Here is a 13386-nt window from a genome sequence, read left to right as displayed (position 1 = left end):
ATCATCCAAAAATAATGGACAAGGCCATTTTTTTTTCCCCCTAAAGATCTTGATAGTTAACGTCAGCCTTTAACCTTTGTATATGGTATTCCTTAATATACAGGGAGGTGTCCATAGTCTTGAAACGTAAGTGAATTATATAATGTCATCTAAAACATCTTTGTTCTGTTTCTAGCCTCTGTGGATCGACTATCAGTTTTTCTGAGAACTAGATTGTATTCATCTCATTTCTTTAGAATGCACAATGTTAAAACCTAACTGATGCTTATTAAATGTATGTTGATTAGAGTAATATGCCTATAATCTTAAGCATTTCTCTTTTATGTAATGTTATTTTTAAGGGGAAAGGTAGAGCCAATGTTGTAAAAAATTTTGTCCATAGAGTTTTAAGGGTTATAAGGCCTTCTCTTTAATTAATAGTTTTAAAAATATGACTTAGTTTAAAAAAAAATATCCTAGTGAAGAAAGCTGTTTACAAAACAATATGTATGATAAAATCTCATTTTTTTGAAAGTAACACCACCAAACACAACATACATGTAGAAAAAGGTTTGGAAAGATATAATTCTAAATGAAATAGTTGATAGCCTCTCTCTCATTGGTTAGCTATGAGTGATCTTGATCTTTTCATCCTTTGTTGTTGTTGTCCTCATCTTTTTTTTTTTTTTTTGCAGTGGCTATGCATTACTCTTGTAATCAGCAAAAACAAAACTTCAAAAAAGAAAAGAATGGCTTAGTTATGAGGTCCTATGTTGACTAACATATTGTAACTTTCATTTCCAGAAAGGACTTGATGGATCCTTCATGGATGCAGCCTGACAGACTAAGTCCACGAGTCCACCATCCTCAAACACAGCCTCTTGTTGGGACAGCTGGCAATTTACTTTCCCATCTCTTGAATCTAGAGCATGTAGGAATTTTGCATAAGGATTTGGAATCCATTTTACCAACGAGGAAGAATCATAATATGGCTTCGGGGCCATTAACTTTTACACCTCAACCATATCTGACCTCGCCAACTGCTCATCCAGATGCCTTGTTAAAATCTAGTGCTAGCCAATATAAGAGTAAACTGGATCGTATTGAAGCCTTGAAAGCAACAGCTGCTTCTTTGTCCAGCAGGATTGAAAGTGAAGCCAGAAAATTAGCTGGGGCTAACATTAACTATGGGTCAGTATGGAACACTGAGTATGATGTGCAGCGAACACCACAAGAAGATGGACATTGGACCAAGGCTATAAGTCCACCTGTGAGAGAGGATGCAGAAGATGTTTTCTCTGCTCGAATTCAAAAGATGCTGGGAACCTGTGTATCTCATGCAACTTTTGATGATGATCTTCCTGGTGTAGGTAACCTCAGTGAATTTAAAAAGCTTCCTGAGATGATTAGACCTCATAGTGCCATATCAAACCTCAGAATGAGATCTCCTGGACCCAAACCAGAAGGGCTGCTGGCACAGTTATGTAAGAGGCAGACCGACTCTTCTGGCTCTGATATGCAAGTTTGTTCTCAAGACAAAGCCAAAATGTCTCTTGGTTCCAGCACAGATTCTGTCAGTGAAGGGCCTCTTCTTAGTGAGGGGAGTCTCTCTGAAGAAGAAGGACGTCGAGACGAACAGTCCCCTTTGAAGTTAACAGAGATCTTGAAAGAAAAGGAATTTTGTGCTGGAGAAAGAAATGCTTATGAACCCATCAAAGAGTTTCAGAAGGAAGCTGAAAAATTCTTGCCACTCTTTGGGCCTATAGGTGGTACACAAAGCAAAGGTCCATGGGAAGAATTGGCAAAGGGAAGTCCGCATAGTGTCATTAATATTTTTACAAAATCATATAAGTTATATGGAAAAGGTGAGAAAAATAGTAACCCTTGTAATATTTGTATGTTATCTTAGGATAAATTATTTCGTAATCCTGTCTGTACAAGATAATACTTAACTACAGATTTTCATCATTTATCATAAGGATAGTAGAGATATATTATTGTCTAAATTAATCTCAATTATCTGCAAGCTTCAACTAGAATATTGTAATTTAATCTTTAAAAATTTATTTTTTAGCTATTGTTGTGGTTAAAACAGTAGTTGATTGATGGTTATGGAAATTTTGGTCTGATTTAGAGAAATTCATAGGTGATGTTCAAGATTGACATGTATCAAGTGTATACTCGGGTTGCTGTGGCCAGAGTTATATATTTAGATAGAAAATATGTGTATTTCTTAAAACGGTGATTTGTGTGTGACTCATAACAAACAGATCTTTGGGAATACAGTGGTCAAGAATTGAGAGGGGCAACTGTAGTAACATTTATAATATGGAAGCAAATCTGTTATTGTTTGTCTAAACTAATGCTAAAAACAGACTTTGAACAGTAATGTAGCTGTATATTTGGGTCCTAAAGTAATAACTTTTAAGGTGCCCTTGTGATCCCCGAGATCCTGCAATGCAACTTTTCCTTTTGTGTGGCAGACTCAATTCCTTCAAGTTCCTTTCTTTGTTCTTCCTACCATAGGTGAATTCTACCCATCTTCTGCTAATATCACCTTATTATTTCCAGGTTGGAGAGTGAGTGAGGCTGAGCCCTAAGTAGGCTATGGATACTGTGGTTTTTTTCATTTCCATTCTACATAGTGAACAGTTTATCTGACAGATGAATTGATTTCATCTGTATATCATGCTTAAATGGGTTTCCCATTACATTTTCCTAGAATTCATAGTTAGCTACTTCATTTGATCTTGTGCAGACCTAAATGTGCCTATTGATCTCTTTTGTTTAACACTTTTTTCTGTAAGTGGTCATTTTCAAAGTCTTTGAATATTAAAGTTCTTTTGATTAAAGCAAAGTGTTTCTAAATCAACCCCCTCATTTTTTTTTCACAAGAAGGTTGGATTTGTTCTTAAATCCTTCTGTTAGATTTTCATTAAGATATTATAGTTATACTGAAATATTTAGAGTTGATATGTTATCTGGGATTTGTTTCAAAGTAATATTTGAGGAGAATTACAGATGGAAGGAATACGAAGTTTGTGTTGGTATTTGTTAAAGCTGGATAATGGATACATTAGTTTCATTATATGACTCTACTGTCATGTATGTTTGAAAATTTCCCTAATAAAAAGTTAAAAATGTATTATCAGATATAAAGATAACTTGAAAAGAAGAACTAATAAAAGCAAACTAAAATATCCCTAAATCCATGTTGTTAATCCCCAGGTTGTGGAATGGTTTGCTTATAGTTTTTTAAATTTTTATTTTAAAACGCATTTCAATTACTGCTTTTGACAGAATTTGAAGACACGTTGGAAAGAGGAACATCAGCATCGCGGCCTTTGAATGCCATCACAACCCCTCTAAGCAGTGTTTCCTATGAAGATGATTTTGTCTCCTCTGCAGGGAGTGGGACTCTGACAGAAAAAAAGTCAGCTCTTGAACCCAAGTAAGACTATGTTAACAGTATGGAGTAAAATCTGAAGAGTGAGACAAATGTACAAATGAGAACTGAGATCTGAATATTAGTCAAATTTTGCTTGTTTGAAGATACATGTGGAAGCTGCATAGCATAGTGGTTATTAAGAGCATGGGCTCTGGATCCAGACCATGTGGGTTTAAATACTGACTCTACTAATGTTTAGTTGTTTGTCTTTGGGCATGTTGCTTAATTTCCCTGTGCCTCAGTTTTCTTCTCTGTTAAAGTGTTATGGATGTTCAGTGAAATACAAAGTACTTGGAATAGAGTCTGGCACATAATAAACAAAATATAGATTGTTAAATCAATCTGTGAATCCCCGGTCGAGGTTAGTATTGGGAAAATTATCCCATGGTGTGTTAATGTGAGATGATTAAGAAATGGTTTTCTGTAATAGAATTGAAGATGACTAGCTAGACACTTGACTCCATCATCCTATTCAGTTCAGTTCAGTTGCTCAGTCATGTCCCACTCTTTGCGACCCCATGGACTGCAGCACTCCAGGCCTCCCTGTCCATCACCAACTCCCAGAGTTTACTCAAACTCATGTCCATTGAGTCGGTGATGCCATCCAACCACCTCATCCTCTGTCATCTCCTTCTCCTCTTGCCTTCAATCTTTCCCAGCATCAGGGTGTTTTCAAATGAATCAGTTCTTCACATCAGTTGGCCAAAGGATTGGAGTTTCAGCTTCAACTTCAGTCCTTCCAATGAATATCCAGGACTGATTTCCTTTAGGATGGACTGGTTGGATATCCTTGCAGTCCAAGGGACTCTCAAGAGTCTTCTCCAACACCACATGATCCTAAGTAATCAGTAAATTTTTTTATAATTGAAATAACATCAAAAACTTTGCAAATCTTTGAATAGTAGCAGTATTATAATGTTAGTATTTATTGAGCAGTTAATGTACAAGGGAGTTCCCTGGTGGCTCAGTAAAGAATCTGCCTGCAATGCGGGAGATCTGGGTTTGACCCCTGGATGGGGAAGATCCCCTGGAGAAGGAAATGACAACCCACTCCAGTATTCTTGCCTGGAGAATCCCATCGTCAGAGGAGCCTGGCGGGCTACAGTCCAGGGGATCATAAAGCGTTGGACACAACTGAACAACTAACACTTTCACTTTAATGTGTATGGTGCTAAGAGGACTGATTGGGCTTTACCTGTATTAACTCATTCTTCTAATAGGCTGATATGATAAATATTTTTGTTACTATTCATACTTGAGAGAAGAAACTGAAGTCCTAAAGTTGTTACTTGTACAGTGTCATATAGTAAGTGAATCAGATTTCGCCAGAGAATTTCCTCCCTAAATTTTGTTACCATATAAAATAATCTGTAATCACTCACATGCAGTATAATTTTCTTCACACATTACAAATTGTAATGCACATAAAATTATTGGATGATCTTTAAAAAATTAGTTATATCCACATATATATGAAATCTAGAAAGATAGTAATGATGATCCTACATGCAGGGCAGCAAAGGACACACAGACGTAAAGAACAGACTTTTGGACAAAGTGGGAGAAGGGGAGGCTGGGATGATTTGAGAGAATAGCATTGAAACATATACATACCATATATAAAATAAATAGCCAGTGAGAGTTCAATGTATGATGCAGAGAAACCAAAGCCAGTGTTCTGTGACAACCTAGAGGGCTGGGATGGGGAGGAAAGTAGAAGGAGGGATTCAAGGGGAGGGAACACATGTATCCCTAATGCCTGTTCATGTTGATATATGGCAAAAACCATCACATTATTATAAAGTAATTATCCTGTAAAAAAATTAATCAAAATTAGTTATATGTAGCTGGATTAATGAAAATAAGTATTATTAAGATTATAGCAGAAGTGTAGTTTTAAATTTTGAACTTCAAAGATAAGGTTTATTTTATTTTATTTTTCCTCTTTTTATTTTTTTTAAATTAGTTTATTTATCTATTTTTTAACTTTACAATTTTGTATTTGTTTTGCCATACATTGCCATGAATCCACCATGGGTGTGCATGTTTTCCCCTTCCAGAACCCCCCTCCCACCTCCCTCCCCATCCCATCTCTCTGGGTCATCCCAGTGCACCAGCCCCAAGCACCCTGTATAATGCATCGAACAAGGTTTATTTTTTAATCAAGATGTGTAAGGATTTAATTGTGGTAACATTTAATATCACCAATCAATATGATTTATTATATTTTATTTCTGAGTTGAAGTAGAACATATTAAATTATTATTCCCTATAAGATTATTAGAAGGAAAACAATAAATTGTAAATTTGAATAGAAATTGAGGTCATATTTTTCAGTATCCAGCATTATATTTTTTTCTCTTATGTGTCTGAATTACCCATTTTTATTGGTTTCACTTCAGTAAAAAACTGGCTAAGACTTTTCTCAATAATAAATTGAGCCATAGGGAATAATGCAGTCTTCTGGTACTGACAAAACAAGACAAGTGGAAAGCATCTTTGATTATAGTTATATTCTCTTTGTGACTAACTAGATTTTAAAATATCTATAGTTTTAGCTGTGAGTTGAAACTTTTTCTTTCTTTCTTTAACCACTGTTACTTATTCTTTGACAGTATTGGTGGTCACAGTGTAGGCATTCAGGAGGATCATTCTAGCAGAAAGTCTGCCTATGATCTCTCCTCTGTGGATGTTACTTCCCAGCACTCATCAGGGGCCCAGTCTGCTGCATCGTCTCGTTCATCTTCTTCTTCTAAAGGGAAGAAAGGAAAAAAAGAAAAGATAGAATGTAAGTGAAATTCTATGTGATGATCTTTTTCTCTTTACCAGTGGCGTTGTGACAGTGATCTAAAGTTAACGATCTGATTTCATAAGTTAGATAACTTCTTTATGATAATAGTGTAATTGACTTTCATACTTATTTATCATTACAGTAATACCTTTTGATATATAACATTATAAATCTTTTGCTTAATATGAAGGAATACATTAACAATAATTAAAAGTTGTAGAAAAACAATTGTTCAACAATTATAAGCCTCTATTGAGTCTTCTCTTCAGAGATAACTACTATTGATGTTTTTGGTGCCTATTTTTCCAGTATGTACATAAAACCAGGCACACTCCCACATGCATTTTAATTTAAAAAGCAGAAATGAAATAATATTATTTTGCAACTGCTTTTTAAAAACTTTGTATCCTGTATGTTTCTGAGTGTCATTAAATATAATGGTCAAGTTTCTGTATCTACAAAGTGAAGATGATAATAAATGCTTTCTAAGGTAATTTTGAGGCCTACATATATAATGTGTACATCTCAGTACTTGCCGCACTAGCTGGCCCTTTGGCATTCTTGACTAAGTGAGAATACCTTTCAAACACCTCAGTTCTGCTCTTGGCTATAATTTGCTCAGTAGGCCTAGTGATGAGAAGATAACAGTCATTAGGCAAAGGCCTCTTAGGGTCACAGGATGGTCTCTAGGGAATGATTTTGCTTCCACAATTACTTTTTCTAATAGTAAACAATTGCTTGTTGAGTTAAAAAAAAAAAAAGACTGCGGAGGACAAATGTATAAATATAGAAAACTATTAAAAAATGAAAAATCATCTGTATTCCCTCCACCTAGAGATAACCAATGTTAATGTCTTTTTAGATTTTACTCTATTTTATTGAGGTAAAATATACATAATGTAAACCTTACCATTTTAACCATTTTCAAGTATTGAATTCAGTACTGTTAATAAGCATGTTCACAGTGTTCCACAACCATCATCATTACCCAACCCCAGAACTTTTTCATCCTGCCATGCTGAAACTTGGAAACCATTAAACAGTAATTTCCCTTCCCTCCCTTCCCCGAGCCGCTGCTAACCACTGTCCTACTTTCTGTTGCTGAATTTGACTACTCTAGGTACTTCATATAAGTGGCATCACCCAATGTTCTTTTTTTGTCTAGCTTATTTCATTTAGCATAGCATCTTCAGATTTCATCCACATTGTTGGATGTATCAGAATGGCCTCCCTTTTTAAGGCTGAATGCTGCTGCTAAGTCGCTTCAGTCATATCCAACTCTGTGCGACCCCATAGACGGCAGCCCACCAGGCTCTGCCGTCCCTGGGATTCTCCAGGCAAGAATACTGGAGTGGGTTGCCATTTCCTTCTCCAGTGCATGAAAGGGAAAAGTGAAAGTGAAGTCGCTCAGTCGTGTCCAACTCTTAGCGACCCCATGGACTGCAGCCTACCAGGCTTCTCCATCCGTGGGATTTTCCAGGCAAGAGTACTGGAGTGGGGTGCCATTGCCTTCTCTGTTTTAAGGCTGAATAATATCCCATTATATGGATATACCGTATTTCGTGTATTCTTTCATCAGTTGATGGGTATCTTGGTTGTTTCATACTTTTAGCTATTGTGAGTAATATGGACATGAACACTGGTGTACAAATACTGTTTGAGTCCTTGCTTCCAGTTCTTTTGTGTATATACCCAGTTGTAGACTTGCTGGATAAAAAGTCATTTCTATATTTATAGCTATAACATTTTACATTCTCACCAGTTATGTACAAGGGTTCCAGTTTCTCCACACATACACTAACACTTGTTGTTTTGTAGTTTTTGTTTTTTTAAGAATAGATATCCCAATGCATGTGAAATGTTAACATTTTTAGTAAGAATACTTCTAGATAGTTAGTAGGCATATGTAAATAGAAAATGTTACATATATGAGATCACATTCTATGTGATTTTTTTTTTTTTTTCTGTCAATGGGTTACAGAAGCCTTTCTCTGTCAGTAAATATGGTTAACCCTTTGTAAGGGCTTCCTTGTTTGTTATTTAGTCGCTAAGTTGTGTCTGAATCTTTTTTGCAACCCCATGGACTATAGCCTGCCAGGCTCCTCTGTCCATGGGATTTCCCAGGCAAGAATATTGGAGTGGGTTGCCACTTCTTTCTCTAGGGGATCTTCCGAACACAGAGATCCAACCCTTATCTCCTGCATTGCAGACAGATTCTTGACCACTGTGCCACCCTGGAAACCCAGTGGCTACCTAGGGTTCTGTTATTTGAATGTATTGTAATTTATTTATCCAGTTCCCCATTGCTGGGGAAGAGAGATTCTTTTTTCTTTCTTTTCTGTAATAAACCCTGCTGCGTTTTCTATAATAAACACTGTAAGGCATTGAATAACCTTACAAATGCATCTTTATGCACTGATCTGGTTCTTTTAAGAGAAAATCCTAGAAGGAAGATAATGGACAATGAGTATAACATGCTTAAAATTTGGATACATTTTGCCAAATAGCTCTTCAGAAAGCTAGTGCCACTTCATACTTCTAATGTGAGACTGCTAGGAGAGATTTTTTTTTTCTTTTTAATTTATTTTTATATTGAAGGATAATTGCTTTACAGAATTTTGTTGTTTTCTGTCAAACCTCAACATGAATTAGCCATAGGTATACATATATCCCCTCCCTTTTCAACCTCCCTCCAATCTCCCTCTCCATCCCACCCCTCTAGGTTGATACAGACCCCTTGTTTGAGTTTCCTGAGCCATACAGCAAATTCCTATTGTCTGTCTGTTTTACATATGGTAATGTAAATTTCCATGTTACTCTTTCCATACATCTCACCCTCTCCTCCCCTCTCCCCATGTCCGTAAGTCTATTTTCTATTGTCTGTTTCTCCATTGCTGCCCTGTAAATAAATTATTCCAGTAACATTTTTCTAGATTGTGTATATATGTATTAGAATAAATATTTGTCTTTCTTTTTCTGACTCACTTCACTCTGTATAATAGGTTCTAGGTTCATCCACCTCATCAGAACTGACTCAAATGCGTTCCTTTTTTATGGCTGAGTAATATTCCATTGTGTGTATGTACAACTTCTTTATACATTCATCTGTCGATGGACATCTAGGTTGCTTCCATGTTCTAGTTATTGTAAATAGTGCTGCAGTGAACAATGGGATACATATGTCTTTTTCAATTTTATTTCCTCAGGGTATAAGCCTACGAGTGGGATTGCTGGGTCATATGGTGGTTTTATTCCTAGTTTTTTAAGGAATCTCCATATTGTCTTCCATATTGACTGTATCAATTTATATTCCCACCAACAGTGCAAGAGTGTTTCCTTTTCTCCACACTCTCATTTATTGTTTATAGACTTTTTGATGAGGGCCATTCTGACCAGTGTGAGGTGATATCTCATTGTGGTGTTGATTTGCATTTCTCTAATAATGAGCGATGTTGAGCATCTTTTCATGTGTTTATTAGCCATCTGTATGTCTTCTTTGAAGAAATGTCTGTTTACGTCTATTTCATACTTTTTGATTCCATCATTTGTTTTTCTGGTATTGAGTTGTATGAGCTGCTTGTATATTTGGGAAATTAATCCTTTGTCAGTTGTTTCATTTGCTATTATTTTCTCCCATTCTGAAGGTTGTCTTTTCACCTTGCTTATAGTTTCCTTTGCTGTGCAATAGCTTTTAAGTTGAATCAGGTCCCACTTGTTTACTTTGGTTTTTATTTCCGTTACTCTAGGAGGTGGGTCATACAGGATCTTGCTTTGATTTATGTCACTGAGTGTTCTGCCTATGTTTTCCTCTAAGAATTTTATAGTTTCTGGTCTTACATTTAGGTCTTTAATCCATTTTGAGTTTATTTCTGTGTATAGTGTTAGGAAGTGTTCTAACTTCATTCTTTTACATGTAGCTGTCCAATTTTCCCAGCACTATTTATTGAAGAGGCTGTCTTTCCCCATTGTATATTCTTGCCTCCTTTGTCAAAGATAAGGTACCCATAGGTGCATGGATTTATTTCTGGGCTTTATGTCTTGTTCCATTGGTCTATATTTCTGTTTTTGTGCCAGTACCATAATGTCTTGATGACTGTAACTTTGTAGTATAATCTGAAGTCAGGAAGGTTGATTCCTCCAGCTCCATTCTTCTTACTCAAGACTGCTTTGGCTATTTGGGGTTTTTTGTGTTTGCATATGAGCTGTGAAATTTTTTGTTCTAGTTCTTTGAAAAATGCCATTGGTAATTTGATAAGGATTGCATTGAATCTGTAGGTTGTGTTTGGTAGCATAGTCATTTTCACTTTCCTACTTAGGAATGTGGAATGTCTCTCCATCTGTTTATGTCATCTTTGATTTCTTTTATCAGTTTCTTACAATTTTCTGTGTACAGTTTTTTTGTCTCCTTAGGTAAGTTTATTCCTAGATATTTAATTCTTTTTGTTGCAATGATGAATGGGATTGATTCCTTAATTGCTCTTTCTGAGTTTTCATTGTTAGTATATAGAAATGCAAGTGATTTCTGTATATTGATTTTGTATTCTGCAACTTTTCTTAACCTCACTGATTAGCTCTAGTAATTTTCTGATACTATCTTTATGTATCTTTCTATGTGCAGTATCATGTCATCTGCAAACAGTGAGAGCTTTGCTTCTTCTTTTCCAATCTGGATTCCTTTTATTTCTTTTTTTTCTCTGATTGCTGTAGCTAGGACTTTCAGAACTATGTTGAATAATAATGGTGAAAGTGGACACCCTTGTCTTGTTCCTGACCTTAGGGGGAATGCTTTCAGTTTTTCACCATTGAGAATAATGTTTGCTATAGGCTTGTCATATATGGCCTTTACTATGTTGAGGTAGGTTCCTTCTATGCCCATTTTTTGAAGAGTTTTAATTATAAATGGGTGCTGAATTTTGTCAAAGGCTTTTTCTGCATCTATTGAGATTATCATATGGTTTTTATCTTTCAATTTAATATGGTGTTTCACATTGATTGATTTATGAATATTGAAGAATCCTTGCATCACTGGAATAAACCCAACTTGATCATGGTGTATGAGCTTTTTGATGTGTTGCTGAATTCTGTTTGGTGAAATTTTGTTGAGGATTTTTGCATCTGTGTTCATCAGTGATACTTGCCTGTAGTTGTCTTTTTTTGTGTTGCCTTTGGCTAGGAGAGATTTTTTAGAAATCATTAACCTAGTATAACTCTCTTTAAAACAGATTGGAACATTAGACATCATTTTATCAACACTTCTCAAAGCCTGTCTTTTCTTGTGAAATACTGATTCAGTGCTACAGGCTGCTTCATAGGTGTTCTGAGAACAAAAGAACTCCCATGGTTCCACAAACCTGGGAAATGCTTTTAGAGTGAAACAGGCTTCTTTCTAACAGGACTTATCAGTACTTTTAATATGCTGATATGGATTATTTAGGATGAGGATGAGGCTATAGTGTGATATTTTTCAAATTTATTTGACCACAGAATCAGTTCTTCAATCAGCATGTTGCATACAAATTCAGCAGAACACATTGCAGGAAATGATGATTTTGCTCAGTTTTTTTATTTTGCAGTTGTTATGCTTTATTATGTTAGTGTCTCACCTAAGGTTACTAACTAGTTATTGGCAAAGCCTAGATTCTGACTTCTAACTCATAAATCAAGTTTATGTTTTACTATAGTATATTGTACAACTTAAGATATCATGATATATTAAATTATGAGTGTAAACAATATGATTCAGTGTAAGTTTTAAAAATTATAATCTAATACTTGATTAGGTGAAATACAGGTAATTTTTTGTGGTTTTCAGTTTCCCTGATTCCTTCTCACAATACCTTGAGAAAACCCATATATTTTACTTACCACAGCATCAACTTAATCTTAGTATCTTATCCCAAAGTTCTAAGATGTGTGCATTTTGTTGCATATACTTCCATCTGGTGGTGAAAAAGAGTGCATGTTCACTCAGTTCCTCAATGTAGATGGAAAGAGTAGATGAAAGTGGTAATCGTAAGAAAAAAATTATCTTAATTTAACTTTAAACATATAAATATACTTTCATTTGGAAATCTTTTAAACTAGGGGCAAATGTTTTCTATGCATATAGGTCCCTTGAATGGAGTTTAGATCTTTCTTGCACAGACCATTGTATTGTCTACGATTTCTAGTTTTTTGAAATGAACAATTTTTAAACTGTGTATTTTCAAAAATAATATATCAAGTGAATGAACTGTTTTGATTCTATAAGAGTGCATCTTTATTATGGTAAAGTTAGAGATAACCAGTATTAACAGCTTGTTTCTAGCCTACGGGTCATAAATAGATTTTAGATTGTAGAATCCTTTCTAATTGATGGACAATCCTCTAGATTATTTGTATTTTTCTCTCCATTATGATATACTGACTAGCATATTTAATTCATCGTATACATCTTCACATAGCTTTGTAGGATAAATTGCTATGAGAAATTCCACCATCAAGGGCTTGGCTGGAAAATTATTTTTATGTATTTTTTGAGTTGTCCTTAAGAAAGGATATATTATTCCTTAAAAAACTAGGAATAAAGCTACCATGCTGCTGCTGCTAAGTCGCTTCAGTCGTGTCCAACTCTGTGCGACCCCATAGACGGCAGCCCACCGGGCTCCACCGTCCCTGGGATTCTCCAGGCAAGAATACTGGAGTGGGTTGCTGTTTCCTTCTCCAGTGCATGAAAGTGAAAAGTGAAAGTGAAGTCACTCAGTCGTTCGACTCTTAGCGACCCCATATGACCTAGCAATTCCACTACTGGTCATATACTGTGAGAGAACCATAAATGAAAAAGACACATGTGTCCCAGTTCACTGCAGCACTATAGAATATGGAAGTAACCTAGATGTCCATTGACAGATGAATGGATAAAGATGTGGTGTACACACACACACACGCATACACACACACAATGGAATAATACTCAGCCATAAAAAAAGAATGAATTTGAGCCATTTCTAGTTAGGTGGATGATGTACAGAGTGAAGTAAATCAGAAAGAGAAAGAAATATATTATTGCACGTAAATGGTATCTAGAAAAGTGATATTGATGAACCTATTTTTAGGGAAGGAATGGAGACGCAGATACTGAGAATGGACTTGTGGATACAGTGGAGGAAGGACAGTGGGACGAATGGAG

At 35.6% G+C, this 13386-nt stretch overlaps 1 protein-coding gene across 9 annotated transcripts in view; it reads left to right on the top strand.

The window, feature by feature from the left end:
* The window catches only part of CEP350 (centrosomal protein 350), a 147280-nt gene that overhangs the window by 48999 nt on the left and 84895 nt on the right, over positions 1 to 13386 (top strand). For all 9 annotated transcript variants that reach the window (XR_014052384.1, XM_081485854.1, XM_081485851.1 and 6 more), the window contains 3 exons: positions 784 to 1844; positions 3280 to 3430; positions 6043 to 6215. Coding sequence is in view for 8 of the 9 variants with exons in the window: in XM_081485854.1 (XP_081341980.1) it covers positions 784 to 1844; positions 3280 to 3430; positions 6043 to 6215 (1385 nt within the window). In the remaining variant the exon portion in view is untranslated. The remainder of the gene's footprint in view (positions 1 to 783; positions 1845 to 3279; positions 3431 to 6042; positions 6216 to 13386) is intronic.

Source organism: Giraffa tippelskirchi, chromosome 5 (genome assembly GCF_054371585.1).
Source record: "Giraffa tippelskirchi isolate mGirTip1 chromosome 5, T2T-mGirTip1v1.2.pri, whole genome shotgun sequence".
Lineage (NCBI taxonomy): Eukaryota > Metazoa > Chordata > Mammalia > Artiodactyla > Giraffidae > Giraffa > Giraffa tippelskirchi.
The sequence above is the reverse complement of the archived record's forward strand: the minus strand, read 5'-3'. Positions and strand labels throughout refer to the sequence as shown.